Genomic DNA, 26,334 nt, shown 5'->3' on the forward strand with positions numbered 1-26,334 from the left:
CACATCATGCTTTTCCCTGTATCAATGCTGACACTAAGAGTCAAGAAAGCCGGTCCAGCCAATAACAAATAGACCGATAAAAATGTGGTGGAGGCAGTTTACTGCCAGATGTGCTCCCTCCATTAGCTCAGACTCAGAGCAGTAGTGCTGGGAGAAGGAAAGGCATTGGGGAAAAGAATGGCTCCTAGAACCTGTAACAGAGTCTAGGCTGAAGTTACCCCTGCAGTTCCTAACTGTTCCATTGACAGGTCTGAACTAGTGAACCCATGCCCTCCACTCATCCTTCCTCCAACTTACCACACTACAGCAAAAAGTATCAAGAACAACTGCTCCACTAGAAATGGCTATTTCAACAATTTAACAAGGCATTTTGAAAAAGCCTTCAGTTGGAGCGAAGAATGGACTAAGGCAACCTACGAGGCTGTAGGAAGAGAAGCTAGTGTTACTGAGAGCACAACTGGAAACTTCAGCAGGCTTGCCGAGGAAGACTGCGGTTTTACAAGTTCCCGCAGTGAGGGGGCATCCACAGCCAGACTGTGTGTGTCAGGTCCAGGCTGTACCGCTTTGATCGCTCACTCCAAATTCTGCTCCTATCTCCCTTCCTGGCTCTACACAGCAGTTGGTTTCCTTCAGCAGCTCGCTCCTACATCAAGATTCACAACCCATATTCCCTAAGCAACCCTGTGCCCCCAACTCCAGCTACATGCCTTCTCAACATGGCTCAATCCACTTACGCTCACCCATAGCTTCTGCAACACAAGACTGCTGTTAAATGCTAATTACTTACTAATGAAAACTAATCATCATGCAATTAAACTTTAATCACTAAGCAGCTGGCTGAGATCCAACCCTTAACAATGAAGGTTCATTAATAACTTTTCTCAAAGTGCTTTATCCATGAAGACTATCCTGTACTTCACAAGGAGTCCGTGAGTGTGCTTGAAATTCCGATGCAAAAATATTTCTTCTGTTAAGAAAGAAAAAACTAACAACAAAATAAACCAGTCAGAACACAGTTTAAAGGACAGTACTGTTTAGGTGAAAAGTATGGTTGAGGGCACAAGCAGCCTAGACCTCACTCCTGGCTCCCCCCACATCCTCAGGCAACATGTGTGGTACAGACAGGGAGCAGCTCCTCTCTCTGAGTCTCTTATCTTCACAGTAACATTCAAGGCAAAAATCATCTTCTGAGTTTTAATTTTTGCTATAGTTTCTAAAATTATTGCAAGAATCCTCATCATAGTTTTATTTTTACCCAGCTCTTCCAGAGCAATTAATCTAAACCCTTTCAGAATACATTTCTCTAATTAATGAGTACATTAGGGTTACATAACCAGGTTTATAATGGATGGATGAAAATGACTCTTTTCAAAGATGAAAGTTTTTAAATTGCTGTATTATAATAAATAAAATTACACCACCTTTGGAAAGTTTCTCAGTTATGACCCTACACCACCCCCACTCCAGTCCCAAAGCATTATGCTTCTACAGCTAACTATTGGGTTTGCTGTGCAGTGTTTGAAGAGCTTTCCTTTCCTCTGAATAGTACAACAGTAGTACAGTTGAAGCATTACTTAGCTTACTCAGTGATTAAAGGGTTCAGGATATGGTTTATGTTTAAAAACAACATTTTAAATAAAAAGTCTTACAAAAAAGATATAACAAATTTAATAATCCATACAATATTTTCTAACAAAAAGTTATGAATTTTTACATTCATAAATTAAACTTCCAACCTGACCAAATAAAGAAACAAAACGTTTTGATTTCGAAAAAAAAACCCCTTAAATCTGCACTTTTGCCTAGTTTTAATCAGTTCTAAAGGTATGAATACAGAGGTGTGGCTCAGAATAAGCTTTTGAAGTTCTTGCATGTCCTCCAACACCTGTCTTTTAGGTAGCAATCTCCTAACGATGGCAGAAGGACACAGCTCAACTGACTACCGCCTGGAATCAGTCCTAAGTTCACGAAGTTAAAACAAACAGCAGCAGCACTGCAAGTCTCCTCCCCAGCTTTTGGGAAGCATGCAATCTTTTTGCTAGCACAGCTTAAAAAGATTCAAGCTAAGACGACACAAATCGATTGTATTCTCTTGCTATGGAGAATTTAGCGTGAGTTTGGCATCTCTACAGTAACACAAGTGGCAATCACACAAAAGGGGCTGTGCGAGTTTGTGGATAGCCAGACAAAAGCTCTGAAGTTTGGTAAGAAAACTCCAGCACAGAAATTTACATAGACATTTGGAAGCACTTCTGAAAGTACACTTAAGTAACACATATTTCTAAGTGAAAACTACACAGATTTTGAGAATCCCTGATGCACAATAGAAAGGCCACAACCGTGGAATGAGCAGTTGTATTCTACATTCAAAAGTTTCCAGTGCTCCTGCCTACAGCTAACATAAGGGCTGAAATATCCTATTCTTCCACAATGCTCCACTGTCAGTACATCTATTTCCTGCTCTGACTATTCCACATGCTAGGCAATTAAGATACAAAACCACATGTGAGCACACACACACACAGCATCCATACTCCAGGATAAACTAACGGCAGAAGAGTCTGCCAAACATGCACAAAAATTACTTCCCTGTAATCAACCCTTTATCTTCTCTCTGTCATATGAAATACTGATAACAGAGAGGTCTTTCCTCTCTTCCCAGTATGATCCTTCATGTGCGAGAGCTCAACTAAACTGCATTTCCTGGCACCTACAATCCACAATCACCTATTTGCTGCAACCATTTTACCCAATTACTACTCGTGATAAAGGAAAGCAAGTTTTACCTCTCCAAATGTAATTAATGATTTTCAGTCACTCCAAATATTGAAATACATGCATCAGAAGTGCAGATGTAGATTCTGCCTGCTCGTGTCTTCGGCAGCTAAGGACTGTGATACCAACACAGAGCTGCTGTGAGCTCCACAGCACAGTTCATTCACACCCACAGGTCGCTACCAGAGGTAGGCAGTGAACTGAGATACAACAGGGGCTCTAGCAGGCTCTCATCTCTGTGGATGCACACTCACGCACAACAGGAGTCATGACAGCACAGTCAGTTTCAGTAGCACAGCAGATGGCAATGCTTTTCTGAGAAAACTGAAACAGAAATTTGCTATTCAGCCTGTCTTTCAGAATTTCTTCTCCACCAGAAATTTCATGCTTCCTTGTTTTTATAATACTGCAGAAGAATATCAAGGATGCAGCCATATACTGAGAAATTAAATATCAGATTAATCATACTAAGAACTGTCTTCAATAAAGAGCAAAACTGTTTTCAGTTCAGGTAGGGCTGCCACCCACCAGCTCAGGCTGCCCAGGGCCCCATCTAATCCGGCCCCAGCACTTCCAGGGATGATGCAACCAAAGCTTCTCTGGGAATCTGTCAATGAGAACCAAGAATGCAAGAACACTTCAGGTAATGGGAGACTGGACCTTGAGATTCCATGGCAATCGTCTCTTGTGTGGTCACAGCACGCTAAAAGCTGCTGACAGTAACAGGCAATGCTCTCCATCCTCCCCTTTTTCAACCACTGCTTACAGGTAGTTTTTAAATTTGTTACTGGTTTCCCCTCTTTTCACCTCCACATTAGAAAATTCACCAGCTCCAGTGCCACTTCTTCCTACTCTAGAAGCTTTTTCCTTATTATTACAAGTCTAGATATAAGAAACACAGGCTTTCCTTCCCATGTTTGCCAGGCACGCAGCCTTTGAAGCACATTATTACTTCAGCTGAACCCTGACCTGATGTAGAACCTCACTCGATGGGTTTTTTGATAGAATTTCAGCAAAGAAAAATCACGAAAAAGAAAAATGTGCAGAACCTGACTTTTTTGTTATCTAGAAAGGATAATGAATAAGAGGACAACAATTAACCTTCTAACACCCCAAAAATGTAAAACCATAGGACTACAACGCTTCTGAGTAGTGGAGTCCATTTTGTGTAACTACCAGTGGAAAGGCCCTGATCAGTCAGATGGAGCCCACAGTTCAGAGAATAAGCTGATGGAAATGGCTGATGTGGCAGAACGGACTCCCCTGTGTTGTCTGGTCTTCTGATCAATTAGGAGGCTAAAGATCAACCCACTGCACCAATGTGTAAACTGACCAGTCTGCTGTAAGGGAGACAACAGGAACAAGCAGCTTTCAAAGACGAAGCAGCAGGATCCTCCTCCTGGCAGCAGCTCCCTCCTAGCCTGGCTTACGGACAACAAAGCACACCTGCGCCCAGTAAGACATCCAAACTAAAACTGACACCTTCAGACCATTGGCACTATGCTATTTAGGTTTCTGGGACTAGAAACTGTTTTGCCAGTGGTAGCTAACCTTGCAGTTTTCTTGGTTTGTACTCAATTGCTAGCTGAGGCATCTCAGTCACCATGAGTTAGGAACCTTTCAAAAGCAATTACTTGGGGCACACAGCAACATTTTTGTCAGGCTTTGGTTTCTCAGCTCTGACAATACAGACAGCTTATAGTGATCCCTCTAAGGACCTTTCTTTATCCGACTTATAGCTAGGATCCCAGAAGGCAGATGCACACAAATGCAAATAGTTCTGTGAATGCAACAGAGTAAACATCAAAAGTATGCAACCCTTATTTCCTTTATGGCACAGGTTTCCCCAGACAGGTACTTTGGAAGATTAGCTAGCAGGAGTTTGAAGTGATCCAGAACAACTTTTCTGTGCAAATCCAACGTTCTCCAGGAAATCTAGGAAGCATATATTAAACCCATCTCTAGTCCAACAAGCCACCAAAGGTACACTGAACACAGCGTACACCGAAGCAAGAAGTTTCCAAGGATTTCTTCCTATCTATGAGGATTAAGAGTTGTCAAGATGAAAACAAAGTAGAAATCAGTGAAAAAGGCATTACGTTCTTCAGAGTTCTTTCAAGAGATCTTTAAAAGGGGGATAAACAAATTTGAGTTTCAAGGAGCACCGTCATCAGAACCAAAGAGCTAAGATTTACATTCATCAAGGTCAATTCCGACAATGATAGGAGGGAAAAAGAACAAGCAGAAATAATTCCTGTGCTAGGCCACAGCCTCTGCCTTGGAAGAAAGCATTCAAGCACCAGCATGCCACCTCCTAGTGAACAGTCTTTTAGAAAAAAAATCAAAACCAAACAACAGTAGAACTGTCTCCCTGGAGTCTATAACTGTGACATAAAGGTTCTTTGCATTGTTCCTCTCCCCACCTGCAGCTTCTTAAATTTAATTCTGAGAATGAAGACCATCCATTCTTACAAACATTAAGTCTGCTGAGGGCCAGCACAGCTTCCTAATTTTGCCAGCTTCAAAGTAACCCAGACTCCAGTTTCTCATGAGCAGGAAAACAAAGGGAAGATGAACAAGGAAATAAAGTGTTTTCTTAAAGGTATTTACAGCAAAGTGCATGCCACTGTTAGATTTCCAAATCCATAAATGCAAAGAAGTAGTCTGACATAACTGTAAGAAGAGATGTAAAAACAAACTGAAACATAGGAAGAATACAGATATACTGTATTTTACCAAGTAAGGCTAGGAATCCTTAAATATTCTCTGCTGCAGAAAGACCAGCCTCGAGGTTCTCCATACCATAAGGCAAAAATATTATCCTCTAATGATTGACTTCAACCATGGTGTCCGATCACCTTCAATATTTGAAAGCAAATACTCTATAGGTGATAGGTCCATCCAGCCCTACAGACACAGCAATTTCTCAGTTCAAGATCTCTTTAGCTCTCAAACAAAAAATACCTAATAGAAGAATGTCAGTTAGCACCCCTACTATGGTCTAACAATGAGCATTAAGAAAGAACAAGACTGCTTGGCAGGTGGGTCCATCTGCTGAGACATCTAATTTAACACTCGGAATAAGGAAGATTAAGACATTCTGCTTCTGAAGTGCTCCCACTCACCTGACGAGTTCTTTGTGATCTCAGCAGCAATAACCCCACTGGTGTACACACACAAGTGCCCTTTTTTTTTGGGGGGGGGCTTTGAGGAATATTGCTTAGTAAACCATCTAGATAATGCTTTCAACATCATTTTTAGTCTAGGGTGAAATCAAGCTTTAAGGAAAGCTCAAAGATCAAGAAAGCCATTTCAGTTTGATGAAAGCTTTTTTTTTAAAAAAAAGAAAATACTTTCTCATTTTAAATTCTCCCAGAGCATCTGGTACAACTGGATCTTCAAGAAAACCTCACATACATTTAAACTTTCTTTGAGATAGACTACGGGGCTGCTCTCCAAAAGCAGCCATCAGCCACAGATATTTATTCATAAAAGGAATAGAAGAAAATTTAACACAGCAAGAGAAACACTTCAAATTCTTCGCTGACTCTGGAAGGCAAAGAAGAATCCAAGGTGTCTGAAAAAAAATCTGTAATAACTTTCTACGGAAGCAAGGTGAGTTGGTGTGAGAAGAACAGGATGAGTGACTTAGACCACTATCACAGTTTATGGCCTTGGACAAGAAAGCATTACATATACACGAGGTGCTCATTCCGGGCTCTCATAATCCCTTCATATGTCATAAGACCATGTCTTTCCTCTTCCTAGACCAAATTACCACGTGCTCGTGCCCCCATTTACCTCCTCTTTCCTGCCAGCAAATACCTATGTGGCTTGCATATCTGCTTTTCCAGGACACACACACCGATGAACTGCAAGTCAGCTGAAAGAAAAGGAAAATGCACTTGCAAAGCAAAGAGGCTGTATGGAAAGAGCATATGCAACAAGCATAGGAAATCAGTTGTCACAGCCAGAAGGCAGTCCTCAGGGAGCAGGGCAGAGTTTAGTTCAACACAGCCTTTCTGCTGCCTGAGGAAGGCTTGTGGCAGGTACAGCTCTGATATCCTGACTGCCAACTCTGCGCTGAGCGTAACCCTCTCCAAAGTGAGAGGGAGAAGGACACAGCTTCCAGAGAACACAGCACCACAATTTGCTACAGCAGAATACACAGGTTAATGAAAAAATGCGGACAGGAACTTAAATAACAACAACAAAAAAAACCACAAAGAAAAAAAACACCCAAACCCATTCCATTGTTTGTAATAGAAGAGAAGGAGAAAGATAGATTACTTTTACCAATGAAATGAAGGACTGCCAAGCATTCAGTTATGACATTTGTTACTGTGTTTGCATAAGAGAGAACGTAATATGCTACACACAAATAGCCTGTAACTTTAAAGGTTCACAGCCCCTGCCAGAACAGTTGTGAGCACTGAAAAGATACATACTGCATCATAAGCAAAGAGTAAGCACTATTTGCTACATCCTCAAATAGGAAGAACTAGAATTTTGAGAAGGTTCTTGCTGCTCAGATTTATCAAGCCAGAACAAGATGGCAGACGATGGATTAAGGATGATGTAGATTCAAAAGCAGTATCTGAAGCTAGAGACTCAGACCTCACCATGAATCTAACAGCTATTTTTAAGCTCCTGACAAAAAAAAAAAAAAAAAAAAAAAAAAAAAAAAAAAAAAAAACCAAACCAGATCTGGAGCAAAAAGGAGGTTTTGTAAGACCGGAATACAGCAAGTGGATTACCAGAAGTTACTCTGGGACTGGGGTGGGGGGAAGCACAGGCAGAACCTCAGCAACCCACACAAAAAGTTGCACGTAACGAACAACCACCTCTGCAAAGCCAGTGGAGAGAAAAGAGGCAATCAATAGAGGACACAGACAGGAAACAAGGTGGAACAACTATTAAAGAGCAGCACAGCTGACAGATACAGCTGACAGAGAAAGGAGAAGCAAGAACTGGATTTGAACTTCAGCTAGGAAGCGATGACAGTAAACAATGATCACAATTTTAGCAGAGCACAATGGAGGCCAAAGTGGAGGAGGACAAGCACACCTGACAATGCACCCAAAGAATTTTGAGATGAAAAAAGGGAAAGGAAATGAAGAGGTAGTTGCAAAAGCAAGAGAAGCCACAGGCATTTTGCACACTTCTTTGAAAAATGTGAAACACTTGTGTCTACAGGTCACTGCAATGGAAAAAATCCTCACAGCTGAGTGAGTGATTAAAAGAAAAAGGTGAAAGAGAAAGGCCAGCAAGTTCAAGGGAGATAAGGGGATATTACTGTATAATGCCACAAGGTGAAGTGAAAGGGTTAAGAGGAGGAGTGCAAAATTCCACTTGTGACAAGGAGAGGTGATCCTAACAGTTGAAGAAAGTGACAAAGAGTAGGCCAATGCATGCTCAGAAAATCATCCCATACACAGAAGGAACAACATGCTGAACAACATGCAACAACCACGTCAACAGTGTCTGTACAATGGGATGCTATTTGCCAAGTCTGATTAGATCTATTGGTACAGCCATGATGCTCTGTCGGCCACAAACCCTTTGTTGTAAGTACAGAAACACAAAAAGTATCACTGAAGAACAACTCCTCAAGCAGTTCAAGAATTTGAGAAAGTGTCTGCCATTGGGAAAACAAGAATCATAAATGGGAGGACATGCCCTGAGAACAGGAAAAAGGGAAAAATATGTTAGAGAGATCCAAACTGAATATACTGGTAAACTGCAAGGCACGTGAAAGGACAGTTACATTACAAGCAGAATCCAAATGACGTTGGAGATCCCAAAAGAAACCTTGCGATTATCAGAGATAAGAAATTCAGCGCACAAACACTACTTGGTGAAAAGCAAATGAAATTAACTGACTCTATTTAATGAGAAGCTAGAAACAGGAATGCAGGCCAAATCAAGTTAGGGCAAAGAAGCATGTAATTACTGTCAAAGAACAGAGAGCAAAAAGGCAGAAAAAGCCAGGGATCAAACTGGTAGAGGAGAGCTCAGGAGGTGGCAATGAGCTGCACATAAGAATGCAGAGAGAAGATAAAAAAACCCAAAAAACTAGATCCCAACATTGTTTAGGAGAGAAAAAAAAAAAAGAATCTGAAGGCAGCAGGAAAAAGCAGTCCAGCACCTTGTGCATGGTCTGGCCCAAGACAGAAGGCATGAAGCAAGAGGGTAAGCATAAATAATGTGGCACACTGATAATGGGAAGGGAAGTCAAATTATACATGGTTCTAAAGTGTCAGCTTCAGTCTCAGATAATCAATTATGGGTGCCTCCATCCACAACCAGGTGACAGTGAATAAAGCTCTCTTTGTCCCTGCTTTGACTTTACATTTCTCCTCATTCATTGTGTACTTGCACTTTGGAGAATGCCAGTTACCAGTATGACTGTGCTATAATTCGTACAGAACTCATCAACAGTCAAGCCACCCAACTCATCAAGCCACCCAAGTTCTACTCAATTTACAAACTTGTATGTCATTCCACTTTATCGACCTTAATATGCAGGGACCAGGTAATATGCATTACAGTCAAAGAATAAATCATTTGGGTTCGAAGGGACCTCTGCAGATGTGTGATGTAAACTTCTGCCTAACGCAGGGCCAATTCTGAAGCTACCTTCAATTTCACAGGTAGAGTGAGTTGCTTTAGGATCTTGGGGTTGCATAAATGTGACTGGACAGCTAAGCCACAACTTCTGTTGCTCCCTCCTCCCTCCCCCCCCCCACTCCCAATCCCATATTTGACTGTTCTCACTGTGAATTTTTTTTTCGCTCAATACTGAATTGGAATTTCCCTTGCTGCAACTTGTGTCAGCTTTGATTTGTCCTTCCACTGCACAACTCCAAGAGCAGTTCTGGAGAGCATTAGTATCTAATAGGACAGATAAAGAAAAAAAAGATCACTGTAGTAACGAAAAAACTTTTGGACAACTGGAACTTTTAGTAGGCAACATCAATCTAGGCTTTTGAGGCTCATAAATTCTGACTGACCAGGTAGGTGTGGCAGAAATCTAAAGAAAGCTGTCTGAAGGGCATCACTAGAGATTTACAAATGAAAGATGATCATTTAAGATGAGAGAAGAACAAGAAAAACAACATTTCAAATGGTATGCTTAATGCAAACAAGCAAAAAAAAAAAAAAAAAAAAAAGCCATAGTAAATTTCAGTACTCACCATCTCTCTTGCAATCTCCACAGCTTCCTGCAGCCCATAGAGCCTGCCACAGACCAGGTAGATCCCATTGGCCCAGAGAATACAACCCTCATGGACCCAAAATTCATTGCTGTCAAGAGGTAGTTCAGGAATTTGTAACTCCAGCTCAGTGCCACCTTCTGAAGTGGGCATAGAGGGCTTTGAGTCCAAAGGAGTCTTTTCACCACCACTGCCACCTTCAGTGGTTGCTTTTTTACAAGAAGCTCCCCTTGAAAGTGACCGAGAGGCTCCACTACAGTCCTCAGAGCGGTGCCGCCTCTTAAAGCGGGGATGAGCAGCTAGGCTTCTTTGTTCCTTCTGTTGTTGCTGTTCCTCCTCCTCCTCTGTATCTGTCTTGGAACCATTAGAAGCACTTTTGTGCCGTACCTTGACCTTGCTCTGCATTTCTGTGGCCCTCTTTGGAGGTGGGTTCTTGGGCAAGGTGGCTGCGTAATCCTGGGGGTAGAAAGGACCAAAGAGGTCACCCATGTTACGATAGCTGGCCCATTTGCCACACAGGCAGCAAACCAGATGCCCCAAGACAGAAGACTCTGTTACTACAGGGCCCTGCAGCATGAAAGTTGAGGTGGGCAGCACTTTGCTCTCCGCGTTGCTAGGAGGGGGTGTTGAAGACCTCTGTCCTTTCCGACCCCTCACCAATTTGTTCTGCTCCTCTTCCTCCGCATTAATGATTGTGCACACAGCTCCTAGTTCACACTTGTTTACCACGTGAATGTAAGGGAAAAAGGATTTATTCTTGGAGTCAGTTTTATCCACAGCCTGGGTAGCATATTTAAGCTTGATCTCCGGCTCTTGAGGCTCCACAATCGGGGCGGCCCGTCTAGGCTTCCGCTTCCGTGGCTGTGCTGCAGGTTTTCGCCTCTCCCTCCTTTGCCTCTTAGGTTTTGGCTCACCCCCAGCGACCCCCTCTGAAGACTGAGAAGGTACAGGTGGAGGCGGTGGGGGTGGTGGCAGTTGCTGCTGCTGTTGTTGCTTCTTTTGCTTGTTCACACTCCCAATTGGTCTTCCCTTTTTCTTTCCAGAAGGAAAATATCCTTTTGGAGGGAAGCCATCCGGCTTGGGTGAAATGTTTGTCACATCTCCATCTTTTTCCTCAGGCTTTGGGTTTGGTTCAGAAGTAAACACACTGGAGGGAGAAATTGTTTTTGAGTCTGGAAAGGTCAGAGTTCCAGTTCCGCTTACGGATCCATCAGACCTCCCCTGACCACCGGACTTCTGAGGAGGTGGTGCTGCGCTGGTTCCCGTCCCTTCTTTACTAACACTGGCAGTTTCAGGGGTGTCTTTTTTGGTTTTATCATCCTCGCTGCCTTGCCACTCTTCTGAGGATCGCGCAAGAGTTATTTCACCAGCTGTGTCCTGGCTTGCTGACCCCGCTTGATCTGACAACATCTCTCCTTTTCTCTTCTCAGCCTCCAGCCCATGTGCAGACACACTTCCTCCCTCAGGTCCACTCTTAAGGGACAGGATGTCATCAAGAGTGACAGTATCTGCACCAGTTTCAGCACTGTTGGTGGAAACACTTCTCCGAATATTGGGAGATGTAATTTTCTGAACAATTGCTTCCAGTTTTAATCCTCGCCCCTTTCTTGGGGGCAATATTTTGGTCTTAGCCGGGCTTGTGAGGGAAACAGCAGGACAATTCCTACCATCAGGACTTGGCAGGTCCTTGAAGGAATCTCCCTTTGCAACTGGTTTGCCAACATCTTGGCTTTGAGATGAATGGGCATAAGAGTTGTACGCTTTATCAGCTCCTTCTTTTGCTGATGTCATCATTCGCCCTTTATCTTCACTGCCACTGTTCTTCATATCCTGTGGCTGTCTTTTGGTAGGGATAGGAGAGATGAAAGAACGGACTCTCCTCCTCATAATTAAGGGATTTTGAGGAGACTGGTCTTCGTGGCCAGGGAGCCTGAGCATGGCATTGCTAGGCTTGGGCAAATCCGTAGATTCCTCTCGTCTGTGCCCATCGCTTTCTTGGGGGCAAAACCTTTTTTGGCTGGCTGCTCCCAGAGCGCCACTGCCTTTGGCAGGTGTAGTCTGCCGAGAGAGGTCCCAACCAGATTCATGCGGCTGCAGCTTCTGGTTACTGTGTTTTAGGTCAGTACACTTGCCCTGTGCACTGTCGCTTCCCATAATGCAGCGCCCAGGATCCTGGCTTCCAGTATCGTGGTAAGAGCTACCCTGAAGGTACATCATTCCATCCTTGTCATTTTTCAAGGGACTCCTTACTCTGTCCAAAAACTGCTGTTGTCTTGGGCTCTTCCTGGCTCCTTCCTGTCTGTGCTGAGCCGCAGCAATCACACCCTGAGCAGCGCTGCTTGCCCAATCTTTGTATTCCTCTTGCTGTTGCTGGTATAGCTGTCTCTTGTAATGATACTGGGAATTTAAACTCTGGTTGGGGTCACCAAAAGGATGAGGCCTAGCATTTGCATGATATGCTGCAGCCAAAGATGAGCCTTCTGAGTTCTGAGGGTAGCCAGAATGCAAGGAACCCCTGTTAACTCTTTCAGATAGCGTCATATGTGGGTTCATGTGATGCAGATCTGCTCCTGGGCCTCTGCTTCTGCCCGGTGACATTTTCAGCTTATCAGCAAGATCCTGAAATTGAGAAGGTGATTTACCCCTGCTGCTTCCAGTTCTGCCAGGTGCTCGTCTCAGCTGTGTTGATCTGCTCTCCTGCTGGGGAATGTAGTCTGGAGCAGAATCGGAGACTGCAGCTCCAGGGCTAGCATTGCCTCGGAAAGACTCATGCTTGATGCCAGCAGAATGACAATGGTCTCCTGTCTTTTTATTATTAAGACTAACTGAGCTCTTTGACTGTTCAAACTCTTCTTCTTTTATTTGCCCACTGTGAGCTTTCATCTTTGTTTCCATGGATACTAAGCCACCAGGGAGTATTACTGACTGACTTAAGCCAGGGGCAAGACGTTCACTCCTTCCACTTCTGCCCTCGGGACCCATGTGCCCCATTGGGTGAGGACCAGGATCTCTGACAAGCTGCCTTAATGGAGATATGTCACAGATCACTGATCTCCTCTCCGAGAGTGCTCCCCCTTCATGAGAAGAAGACTGAGACTCTATCTCAAACTTTCTAGCAATAGGGTAATCAGCTAAATTTATCTGCTTCATGTCAGGGGCTGCGCTGCTAGACTTCCTATCCCAGGGACCCCAGTGAGGACCTTCCAGGAGAGACCCCATACTTTTGTTTAAGAGGCCTCTATTCGTCAATTCATTGGCTTGACTAATTAAGATATTGGGCCTCATGGCTCCCTCCAAACTCCCAGCCATCCCAGAATGTTCCTGCGCATTCCTAGAATACCTTCTGTCTGGATGATGGTGGTAACCCTGTAAAACCTCCTGCAGAAGGCTAGGAAACTTCTCATTCCTGCCTTTGCGCTCACTGTGTCCTGGAAAATCCCCTTTTTCTTGACCAGAAGGATACTGTGGAAAGCCACCAATATTTCTCTGTATGCCAGCTGCTATATTATCTTTGTAACTGTATCTCAAACTGCCAGGAGATTTGGAAGGTTCTGTTCTCACAGGAAAATTTGACCCAACAACTGCATGGCTGGGCTGGCTGTTCCCCTCTCCATTATGGTTAGTGTTATCTCCACTTTTGCTCCCCTTAGTACCTCCTTGAGCTTCTGGCTGTGGCCCTGCATGTCCAGCTTCCTTCACTCCACTAGCACTAACTGGTGTCTGAGTGGCTGTGGAAACATCATCTTGTGCAGGTTTCTCTTGTCCACCTGCCTTTTCTACTCTACCTGCCATAGCCTCCCGGGAGACAATCACTCCAACTGCCTTTTCATTCACTTTTGGGGCATTTTCTACTGCCACTACAGCTTCCTTCCCATCAGGGGAGGCCACATCTTCCCTAGCTGCAGGGCTGGTGCTGAGTTTTGAGGGCTCACTCTGAGAGCCTTGTGCTGGTGAGGAGTTGGATCTTTCTAAGTTACCCCCCTTGTAGGTAGTGTCTGAGCTTGTGCTCTGGCCACTCAGCTGTCTCACCCTTTCCCCATGATCCTCTGAACTACTGGAACAGCCACCATCGAGGGACTCTGCCAGGGGGGACTTGAGCTGCTCCTCTGCCTGGGAAGAGCCTTCTGAGTTTGTGCAGCTGTCAGCCTTCTTTGAAGAGGATGACCTTTTGGAACTTTTTTTCTGAGGTGCCAAGGCATCTGAAAGCAACATGTGCTGGACTGTGTTGGGCAGATTGGCCACTTGAGAACTTAGGGCACTTAGGCTACTCAGCCCTGGATCTGTGAGCCTTTTTTCCTGCAGTCCTTCCAACCCAAACCCCTTGAATCCCCCTGCATGAGCATTGGGACTTGGCATCATAGATGGTGTAGGACTAAGCTGAGGCATCATCTGCAGGATTCGGTTTCTAGAACCCATGGACATGTTGCCTTGCCCACACTGGAGATTTTCTCCACCTGGCATGAGAGGAGAAGGGGTGGAGCTGCAGCTTGGAGACTGAACCACAGATGCAGCAGGAGATGGATTAGAGATTGGACTGAAGTTTTGGTGAAACTGCATCGGTGACCTTACAGGAACTTCAGTCTGGCTGTACTGTCCCACTTGACTTTGAAGAGAGAGCTTGGAGGCAGCATTTGAATACTGCATTACATGCTGAGGTGGGTGCTGCTGCTGCTGCCCCTGCTGCCCACTTTGGGGCAGCTTAGACTGCTCAAAGCTTTTCATCGGTTGAGTCTGAAAGCTGTAGTTTGACTGGGACCCATATGCCTGTGCATTGGAACCCACGGCATGGCCTTCATACTGTGACCCAGAATTCACGCTGTAGCTTCCATCATAATTCTGTCCTGACTGGCCAAAACGCTGTGGGGAGGGGAAAGAGGAGGACGAGGACGACGAAGGTGGCTGATAGTGTTGGCTGTACTGACCCACTCGTAACTGGTACCCAGAAGCAGAGGAAGGCAGGGTGGATGGACGCTGCATTGGCTGCAAGTGCGAGGTGCTAGAAGCAGACTGGCTGGAAGCCTGGGGTAAAGGCTGATGAGACTGATAGATCTGCTGTCTCAGCTGTTGTACCTGCTGCTGCTGGCTAGAAGCCTGCTGCTGATACTGAGCACTCCCTGGAGAGAAAGGACCAGTATAATCCTGCTGATAGTGGGATACGCCCCCAAGGGTCGAATGCTGCGTTTGAAATTGGCCCACGTGTCCCTCACTCCCATACTGACTCCCAAAGCTACTCCCTTGAGGGGGCCCATAGCTCTGTACCGGTCCAGAAGGCCTGCGCTGAGGCGGCTGCTGCCCTCCTGACGCCACTGGATCTTTGTTGGTAGCCATATAGTAAAACTCTCCTGCTTCTTTTCTGAAACCTTGGTAGCTCTGATGGCCAGAGCTCTCACCAGGCATCGCTGTAGAGGCTCCTGCTGCTCCGCGACGTCCACTGCCAGTACCTCCTCCGAAGCTCTGGAACATCTGGGCCTGCTGGCGCGGGCTGAACTCCTCCAGTCGGGACGATCCGTGCACTTCCTGCGGGTAGCTCTGCTGGTTTCCGTGGTAACTACTTTGCTCCCGAAAGGACTGCATGCTGTTCAGCAGCAGAGCAACAGCTCGAAAGCCCTCCTAAAGGGGGGACAAGAAGAAAGAAAGAGGTATAGCATCTGCATGTCCCATTCACATAAGCAGCATTGCCCAGTTCCACTGTTTTAACGGCAATTAAAATCGAGTACGTCTCCTACACTAATTTCTATCTCCCTGCTTGCACCTTCCAGTCATTCTAGGTAGCAAAAGGAGTCATTGCTTTCCAAGAAAAAACAAGTCTGTAGCCTACTACCAGCTGGAACATATTTTCAGCCTTAGTATGTTCTGCAGTCAGTCACCGACCGGGTCTATTTATGTGGAAAACAAGCTTCCAGGAGCATTTTGTTAAGCAGAGGAGAGCGACCCTATTCCTTCAGCTATTTTGCTACCACAAGATTTAAAAAAAGATTTAACTGTATGAACCGCACAGCAGACTCAAACCACGTTTGGATCTGCACTGCAGGAACAACGTCCAAAAGACCACCTTTCACTGAGAATACAACTAGAACACAGCCAACATACAACCAAACAAAGCTCCAACAAGATATTCCAGTGAAAAGGCAAATATGAATCTGTGACAATTCAGGCACCAGAATGCTTAAAGACATCTGCTTCATGCTGCATTGCTAACTGCTCCAATGACACCTGAAAGGCAAAAACCAACACAAGAAGGTAACAAACGGTACTTTTCCCCCCCAACACCTGCTTTGTTCAGCAATATGAAAAGTCAGAACCAGGCCACTCTTTTGAACAAAAGGGCCTATAGTTCATCCTCTAGACTTTTGCATTATCTTGGCTGAAACTTAATTGAAAGTACTTGTAAAAAAGCCAGAACATATTTTTTGGAATACTATGCGTTGCTACCCACATCTACATAATCAATTCCAAAGCAAATGAACTTCAGTCAGGGCCTCCTACATGTTTCCATTTGCTATCCAGTATGAGGAATCATGATTCATCCTCAAGGACTGGACAGCAGCTGCAATATTGTACGGGGATCCTGAGTAGGACCTCAAAAGCTTGAGGCACCACTACAGTCATTAAGAAAGTAAAGTAATAACAATGTGTACACACTGTTTGCTGAATGTTGGTTTGTTTTGTTGGTTTTTTTTTGTGTTTTTGTTTTTTTTTAATTTTGCAAGAAAAAAAGAGTACAATTAAAAAACACAGAAAGATGAAAAAAGCACATTGTTTCTTTGCTGCAGCTTTCCCTTCCAGCAAACAAACTGGTTAAAACCATGTGATGAGATTGCTTTCTTCAAATGTTAAGTCAAGATTCACGCTCTTCCAAGAAACAGAACTCTTAACTCCTCAAATGTGAGACTTCCTGGAACATTTGCCTTCGTTACATCTTGTCATATTGTCAGGTTGTGTACTTGTCACAACCAACTGAACACACTCAGAATTCAAGCCTTTAAGTTTCAGTTCAAGTACAAGATCACCAAAGAGTCCCAAGAAAAGAGACATACAAAGAAGATGACGTAGACTATGCGTGACATCACACACTTTTTCCACCTGCCTCTCATCCTTCTGAGTCCTCCAGAGAGACAGCCTGGTTTTATTTGGGTTACTATTCTTCTCTACAATCCCTTTACATTAATTCAGGAAGGCAGAAGACCCGCTAACCCAAGGAAGTGAAGAAGTTTCTTATTCTTAGTTGGTTTTTGTTTTGATCTTGCAGTTTATCTTGAGAAATAAAATTTTTTGGTCAGATTAACTTAGTCCATGCCCTATGTAAATAAGTAAATGCTCTTTTTTCAGGTCTCCTTCAGCACAATATATCATTTTGATATCTCACAAGCAGCTTGAATAACACACCAAGCCTCATAACCAGGATAATAGCCAAGGGAAAAAAAAAAAAAAAAAAAAAAGCATTTCATTAATAATAGGAATTAAAATAGGCAGCCTTACTCCATTACATCATCGATAACTTAACACCTATAGCAGACTTCCTGCCATTAATTTACTAAAAATACAGGACTATTACAATTATTATTGTAATAATGTTTCTTTAAGGTAACAGCACTATTCTAAGTGCACAGCACAGATCTGAGTGCTGGATTCTCAGCAAAACCACCAAGGAGAATTTCCACAGGCAAGCTCTGTTAGTAGAACAAATCCAGACAGATGAGGAAGCCTCCAAAGCCCACGTGAATCCACAGGAAAAGAAAAAAAAAAAAAAGAGATAAATATTCATTTGATTAAAATTTTACCAGAAGGACTTAAAGCAACCAGTTTAGAATCATTAAGTTTGGAAAAGCCCACTACAATCATCCAGTCCAACCATCAACCCATCCCCACCATGCCCACTGCCCACGTCCCTCAGTGCCACATCCACACAGTTCTGGAACACCTCCAGGGATGGTGACTGCACCACCTCCCTGGGCAGCCTGTGCCACTGCTGCACCACTCTTGCTAAGAAGTTCTTCCTGAAATCCAACCTGAACGTCCCTTGGCACAACCTAAGGCCACCACCTTTCATCCTATCACTGTTACCTGGGAGCAGCCACCACATCTCACCACAACCTCCTTTCAGGTCACTGTAGAGAGCAATCAGGTCTAACCTGACACTCCTCCAGACTGAACAAACCCAGTGCCCTCTGCCGCCCCCCACAAGACTTGTGCTACAGACCTTTTGCAGCTTCACCTTCCTTTCCTAGACACGCTCCAGGGCTTCCATGTCCTTCCTTCGTGAGAAAAACAAAACTGAAGGCAGTGCTTGAGGTGTGGCCTCCACCAGTACGTTATCTCTTGAATGCAGGAACTCAAAAGAGTGGCACACCAGCTGCTGAGCAAAGACTATAAGAGACATAAAGTGGTCCTGAATTGTGGCAGACTGCTGTAATTCTCTCCTCGGTACAAGGGGCAAAGTCTCACCTACAAAGAAGTGCTCCACTAATGGCCACAAATTACATATGTTTCCAGCATTTACCAACACACAACAAAAACCATCCAAGGCCACCTCCTGTCATTCATAGGCAAGAGAAGAGCTTGGCACAGCTTTCGCTACACCAGTGCCCCATCTACAGTGACAGAAAGGGCACCCAGCTCTGCCACTGCAGCTTTGTGATTCTTCTCCAGCATTCATGGCCTGTAGCTTTATATCCAAGTACATCCATTTACAGATTGCAGATGACATCCACTAGACTGAATTGTTTCACTCTGCTTCAATGTTTTTCTTTCTTCCCAAATGCCCCAACATCTGTCTTCAACCTGGGTAGGAACAAGGAAGCGTACTACAAGCTCTCATCCATGACAAGAAACAGCCTCGGATTTGAGATCCCTGCCCATAACTCAGAGAGAAGCAGCAGCTCTTCTTAACTGTTTCATGATTATTTGTGCAACATCTAAGCTTATCAGGTAGTTTTTCAACCTACGTTCTCCACGTGAAATTATTTCTAAGTACACCTTAAGTACATCTACAATGCAGACTTGGTTTCTTGTTTAATTATCTGAAACACCTCTGCAGAACAACTTTGTTAACGTGGGAGTTCCCCAAAATACAGAGCTACTGTATTTGGATCCTGCTGTCAGCAGGATTACCAAATGGTAGCCAGCAGCATGTAAATCTCTTTAAACAGCTCCTGCATGTAAATGCAACTGTCCAACCACCGCTGATTAACAGGGTTCATCAGTCCTCCCACACAAAGATTACTGTGTGAAATGATTTTCCGCAACATACTGTGCTAGGTTTTTTAAATCCATATAAATCTCTGAACTTTTTTGTCCCAATTATCAAAGACAAATATAGATTTTCTCATGTAGTGCCAGTGCCAGCGCAGTTGTGCAGCACTACAGCCAGCCAGCTCAACACAAGTGAGCTGAATGGCAAAATACTGTGGGGATATGCTTAATCCTTACAATAAGCCAAAGAAAGAGCAAACCAAATCAGCACCACTTCGTTCTGTAGGAGGTGAAATCTTTCTGCTTTGTTAAATTTTCTTCAGATTTGAGTTGACTACTGCGACCCATCTGTGCAGAGAAGTCTCAAGGCAGCAGGCAAATGCAATGCACTTCTGGTGATCTGCCCAAGACCTCTCACTTCCTAGAACACTGATCAGCAAAGAAAATGTCATCACAGACAGGTGACAAACGTTGAGAGAGCATATTCCATTGTCCAAATATGTACACAAACAACTGCTGTTTCTTTAATTATTATTTTTTCCACATTGGTCATCCAGGCTTCTGATTAAAACACTTATTTTCTAAATGCTCTGCAAGAGAGATACATACACATCTCCATAACCATTTCTAGTCCTTGCCTGCACAAAAGCCAACATTTTTCTTCTTCCTCTCTCCATCACAAACTCGCAGAGCACGCACAACTCCAAACCTCCATCATTCCAAAACTTCAGTGTAACTCCATAATTTGTCCCTAAAAAACCCTAAGATCAGAATTAAATCTAAAATGAAGTTAAAAAATACATATATTTCCACAAAGTGAGTATCACTTCCACAGTCAAGGCAAAGTTACCAAGCCTCGCTTCTGCAGGTGGTCAGCTGCAACTTGCACACCTGAGCAGTGGCAGGGAACAAACTGATCTTGTTCCAGTCTGGGGGAGAATATCACCTCATGTGCTGCTTTTAAGAAGAAAAAGCAGATTTACTTTTTTGCCTTAGGTGTAATATGCAAGTAAACCAGAAGCTGGCACCGCAAGAGGTCACCATCTTGTCCAAGCAGTAACATTCACAGCACACCAGCACTGATCAACCTGAAATACACAGCAGGTTTACTTTGTACCTTTCTATACAGCTGTTTCAGATCCTGTTCCAGCCAGAAGTTACTTCCATGTACAAGGAATAAACCAAACGATCTAAGGCACAAGAAACTCGTATATTGTCTCATTCAACTCCATTCTTCTAGAGAAAGCAGCAGTCACACCTGGCTCTCACCAAGACATAATTTATTCTATCAAATAAACTTCATCACATCACTCAAAGTTTAAACAGTGTACAATTAATTTTCATAGAGAGTGCCACAACATAGTGAAGCAGATACTTCATTTGCTCCAAGTCATCTCAGCAATTCTTAACAATGGAAGTTTAAACCATAACATTTAATTAATGAAAACAATTTTACATGTCTTAAACACACACATATGTAATTATTATATATGCTTAAGTTCCTACTACTAATGAATATATATTAATAACATCTTACAAAGCAGTGCTAATACTGGCATAGAACTAAGAACTGAATTTTGTCCTTCCTACCCAATGAAAACCCCAAAGGGTTCCTCAACCAAGCTAAGATTTGGATAAATCAATTCCAACTCGTCTCCATCAGCTCACATAGACACTGTGCCTTCTTCACAAAAATGTCTGTACAGCTTTTCTTTTCTTTTCTTTTCTTTTCTTTTCTTTTCTTTTCTTTTCTTTTCTTTTCTTTTCTTTTCTTTTCTTTTCTTTTCTTTTCTTTTCTTTTCTTTTCTTTTCTTAAATAGAAAGTCAGTAGATGTGCTTTAAATCCAAACAACATAGAAAATGTTTCTCACAGGTTGAGTGAAGAACAGCTGAGCATGACAGAAGGAACACAGTGAGCTCTGTCAGTCTTAAGAGGGGAATGCTCTGGGGATTATTGAGCTAGGTAGGATATAGATTCAATTCTTATTTCATGCTTTTCCCAAGTGGCCACACACACAAAAATGTGCTAAGTCTGAGTCATTGCATCTTCTAGTCTCATAGGGAGGGACATGCACAGGAACCTGGAGTATTCAACTGCTATAATAAAGGACACTGTATAAACAAACAACATAAACTAGCTTTTTGCATGTGACTATTATTTAATCGTGGACCTTCTTTCTGAATTTTTTAACATCTGTATTTTGGTAGCACCAGTTTAAACATCTAAACAGATTTGTTTTGCATCTGCAAGTTTTCCTTACTCCCTCATTACGTGACCAGAAGCAAAATGCCATCTCCTGTTTAGCTCCGCACTTTGATGGAAGCATACTGTTACATTTATATTCCTAAACATGATGAAAGCAGCAGCTTGACAAGAACAAAACTTTGTTGTAAGGTAGTAGTTAAGTTGTGGTGCTGTGAAAACATGTATCTTGAGGAATGTAACTTATGATCAAGGTTTAACAGAATTTCATCTGGTTTTTGGTATCTAAACTTGCTATTATGTTACTGTAGGAATAGAAAGTGTTCTGAGCAGATTTGCTGGCAATATTGAACTAGGAGGAGCTGCTGATTCCGTTAAGGGTGGAGAGGCCTTGCAGAGAGATCTTAACAAATTAGAGAGCTAAGCAATCACCAAACAGATGACATTTAACAAGAGCAAGTGCCAGATCCTGCACCTGGTTATGCATAGACTGGAGGATGAGGCTGGATAGCAGTCCCCAAGCTGAAAGCGATCTGGGGGTCTTGGTCAACAGCAAGTCGAACATGTGTCAGCAGTGAGTTCAGGCAAACAGGAAGACCAACTGTATCTCAGCATGAGCATCAGGCTCAGCACTGCTGGTCAGGTGAGGGAACGAACTGTTCCACTCCACACTGTGCTGCAGCAGCAGGTACAAGTAGCGTGTGCAATTTTGGGCACCACAGTGCAAAAAGGGCATAAAACTGTTAGGGAGTGCCCAAAGGAGGACTACGAAGATGGGGAACAGTTTGGAGGGCAAGAAAAGAGGTTGAGGGCCTGTGGTTTGCTCAGCGCAGAGGAGCTGAGGGGAGGCCTGAGCTCTGCTCCGTGTGACAGCACAGGGCCCGAGGGAACGGCATGGAGCTGTGTCAGGCAAGGGGCAGCTGGGGATCAGGGACAGGGTCCACACCAGAGAGTGGTGGGCATGGAACGGGCTGCCCCAAGCTGCCAGAACTCAAGGAGTATCTGGATAATGCCCTCAGACATAGGGTTTGATTTTTGGGCGCTGCCACGTGGAGCCAGGAGTTGGACTCACTGGTCCTCATCCAACTCAGGATATGCTATGGTTATTGGTTTTCTGTTCCAACTGACAGTACAGATGCACTGTAAATAGCTTCTAAAAGTCCACCAAGCGACTGCAGAAAGTTACCCAGCTTATCTTTTACCAGCCACCAGTAACAGTAAGAACCTATTCAAGCGCAATTGTGTTTTATGCCGAACGTCACTACAACTTCAGCTAGTCATGTACGGTCAGCCCTCTCTGCACCAGATGAGGAGAGCCAGCGTCCCACTCGGCTGTCAGTCAGGACACAAGCCGCACCATGGAGCTGTTATGGGTGAGAAACGCTTCTGCAAGGGGAAAAAGCCCTTTCTGAACCAACATCCAATCCACTGAATCGTCACACAAACATCCGTACCAGCAAAACGGACACAGCAGGAACTGCTTAAGTGCCGTGGCTACTGAAGAGCACTTCAAATCAGAAGTTCACATTTAAAAGGCTCTTCATTTTTACACAACAGTCAAACAACCTCATGCTCCGTTCAAAATGAAAATGATACTGAAGCCTCCATTCCTTTTTGCCAAGCTTCGTACCAGCTGATCACACAATCCTAATCCAAAGCACTTGCTGTCCCGAACGTTTGAGCAATTCATTATTTGCCTCGTATCGAAAAGTCACCTCCATCCATGACTCCAACGTCTCCACAGTGGAACATCATCCCAGCTTCTGCAATATAGCAAAATCAGAGCAACCATTTCAAGGACAGCTCTCGATCTGCTCTTCACTCCTCACACAGGAGAGAGAGGACATTTAGTAAAGGTATGACAACTCCCACCTCACCACCATCTTTCCGTTAATAAAATTGACAGAGAAAAGGAGGAGTCAATTATTAATTGCAAGAGGGAAGCAGAAAAGACTGAATAGTGTTGCCCAACAGAACTTTTATCCATCCAAGCTCCCACTTTCATTGCAGAAGTGAGACCACTATCGCAAGTACTCAAAACAACAGCAGGTTAAAAAGTAAAATAAAATACTAAAAACCAGCAAAAAACCCCACTAGCACATTAACTTCTGTAAATTGTCCATACCAAATAGTAGCCTCTGCCTTTAAGGTCTTAAATGCATTCTGTCTCCGAATTATGGCAAGTTGCTAAGATGGATGCTGAGGTCATACATTAAATATTAACACAGCAAGATACGTTGTATTTTCTTTTCCCTCCTATTCAAAGCAGTCTACACAATCAAACCTTTTTATTCTGATTTACAATGCCTGCTGCAACGAGCCTGTAACTAAGACTCCTGGGAACTCTAAGGCAAATGAAGTAAATTAACACAAAATCTCTATCAGTTATGTGCAGGTTTATCACAATGCAGTTTACACACAGTATACAAGAATTGAATCCACAAACGAGGATAAATCCACTGTTGAGGATCACACAATCTAGTTACATTACATGCAAAAACATCAACATCAAGTAGAGATAACCTCAGACTACTAAAATCAGTCGCCATCCAATTGCATTAAGGCTGTACTCAAATTATTCCTTCCATGCTTTTTACCAATAATCTTTACTCCTTGAAGATAACACAAGAAATTTAGCTACGCATTGGAACTCTCAAGTTTCACTAGCCTATTAGTCTTCCTCCCAGATTAGTACTTTATCCTTCCCCTGAAACAAAAAGATTTAGGAGTCATTTGGCTGTGCAAGGTTTGCAAATCACAGAATCACAAGGTTGGAAACGACCTGTAAGATCATCTAGTCCAACCTTCCCATTCCCACTGCTACCACAAGCACTAAACCTTATCTCACGGCTCCTCATCCAGGCGCCTCTTGAACACTGCCAGGAACGGCGACTCCACCACCTCCCTGGGCAGCCATTCCAGTGCCTGACCACTCTCTGAGAGAAAAAGTTTTTCCTCATGTCCAGCCTAAACCTCCTCTGGCACAACTTGCGGCCATTTCCTCAGGTCCTGTTTGATGCCTGGGAGAAGAGGCCAAACCCCTCCTCATCACAGCCTCCCTTCAGGAAGTTGTAGAGTGCAGTGAGGTCTCCCTTGAGCCTCCTCTTCTCCAGACTGAACAATCCCAGCTCCCTCAGCTGCTCCTCACAGTACCTGTGCTCCAGACCCCTCGCCAGTTTCATTGCCCTTCTTTGGACACGCTCCGTACTGCTGCCATGGAAGGCCTGAGATAAACGCACGGGCAAATTCATGTGATTCTTCCTGACAGAACATTAGGGGGAAAAAATAAGGTTTTTCATCCAACATAATAAAGAAGTGGCAGAAGTTATCTCAGAAAAATTAAGCACTTTTAAGACTTACACTGAAAAACAACCAAGTTGTCTTCCCCTGCCTCCTTCAACCCGCATCCTTTAAACAACACTTGGCACATTCCTCCAACCCCTCAGGTTCCACACCATCTCCCTCATGCTGAAGCCAGAAGTTGAAGCAGATCTATCAGTACAGTGCTATCTCCTCAAAAGCAATTAACAGGCAGAAATTTAGATTGCACCCCCTATTACAGGGAGACAGGTGAAAACGTTCATACTAGTACTTCAAATATTCATGTGATTCAACAAAAAGATGACTTTAGTGTCCATACTACCTGAAAGAGTTCCAGCTGTCTCCTGCCTTTCCAGCCTCGTAATTCTCACTCCTATCCCCTCACTGGAGGTTTTCTCTGCAAACAGGACCAGCTTTGTAAATCGTTTCACCATGCACCCTCACTGCACTTCTGCTGGCATACCCACCAAGCAGATGATCAAAAGGAAGCAGAGCTTCACAGTGTGTTGGAAGAAACAGGAATTAAACCCAAACCTAAGAATTCCACCATTAATCCTTAGCCTAAAGCATTTAACTTGGTTTGCTCTCACCAGCTTCCCACAGAGTCAATGAAAGTCTTCCAGAAGACCTCTTTCCATGTCTATTTTAGAAGTATAAGGTGATTAAACTAATACCTTTCAGTCAAATGTCTGAAATTATATGGTATGAACTGAGGCCACGGTAATCAAGAAACAGGACACTGCATCCTGCTACTTCAAATTGCAGATGATTAACCTCATATTCCTAAGCTCTGCTGCCCCAGCCAAAGACACAGTGAATGACAACAGCAGCCAGACAACTCCACGCACAGAAAAATTAATTCTAATGAGCATAAGCAGTTCACAGAAGCAAAGAAGCTACAAATGCAGATCATCCCACAGAACAGGTCAAAAGCTCTCTCCACCCCCAGCAGATTTCAGTATCACCACAATGGAAGTGCAGGGCTGCTTCTAAAACTGTTGACAGGAATACAGTGTTGAAAAGCTGATGCAGAAAGCTTCCACCGCAAGTACGCTGTCTCATACTCTACAGCATACATCCTGAAGAGATTGAATGAACTATTATGAAGTTCATGGTTGAAAGTGAAGAAGCAACAAGAATTCAGCACTGGAGAAGAATGAACACTTCAATGCAGTAAGAGGAGGATAACAAAGATGGTGCACTCTGAACACAATTTTTTGTAAAAGCTAAATTAAGATGGCAAAGTAAGAGAGCGAGCAGTAGATGGCCCACCACTCTGAGAATCAGCCCCATCAACCTGAAACTTGAGTTCCTGCAATCAGTCATCCTGTACGTCAGGAAGAACAATGGGGAAAACACCTGAACAACAAGACCCACAGAAAACTCTTTCTCCATCCTGCCTCCCCTCAAAAGGAGGCTTAATATAGAAGGACTATTAACAAATCATACACAATGGATTACATATAATCACTCCAGAATGCTCACGCATTTGCAGAGGTCTCACTAATTAACACAGGATCTTACTCCTTAGCTTCTTTCAGAATGGCAATGTACACAGGAGTCTGGTCAGAAAAGGTTTCAAGAGTAACACAGCCTAACAAAGTCTTTATCCATGGAACTACAGTGTTC

General features: G+C 43.7%; 1 protein-coding gene across 8 annotated transcripts in view; it reads right to left on the reverse strand.

The window, feature by feature from the left end:
• Window positions 1-26,334, reverse strand: part of TCF20 (transcription factor 20) — a 116,130-nt gene that overhangs the window by 29,246 nt on the left and 60,550 nt on the right. For 7 of the 8 annotated variants that reach the window (XM_052668369.1, XM_052668372.1, XM_052668368.1 and 4 more), the window contains one exon: window positions 9,972-15,599. In XM_052668369.1, the coding sequence (XP_052524329.1) occupies window positions 9,972-15,563 (5,592 nt within the window). In that variant the 5' untranslated portion in view covers window positions 15,564-15,599. The remainder of the gene's footprint in view (window positions 1-9,971; window positions 15,600-26,334) is intronic. The other variant, XM_052668375.1, reaches the window with a different exon arrangement.

The sequence above is a fragment of the Tympanuchus pallidicinctus genome, unplaced genomic scaffold, assembly GCF_026119805.1.
Source record: "Tympanuchus pallidicinctus isolate F22 unplaced genomic scaffold, pur_lepc_1.0 scaffold8, whole genome shotgun sequence".
Classification (NCBI taxonomy): Eukaryota; Metazoa; Chordata; class Aves; order Galliformes; family Phasianidae; genus Tympanuchus; species Tympanuchus pallidicinctus.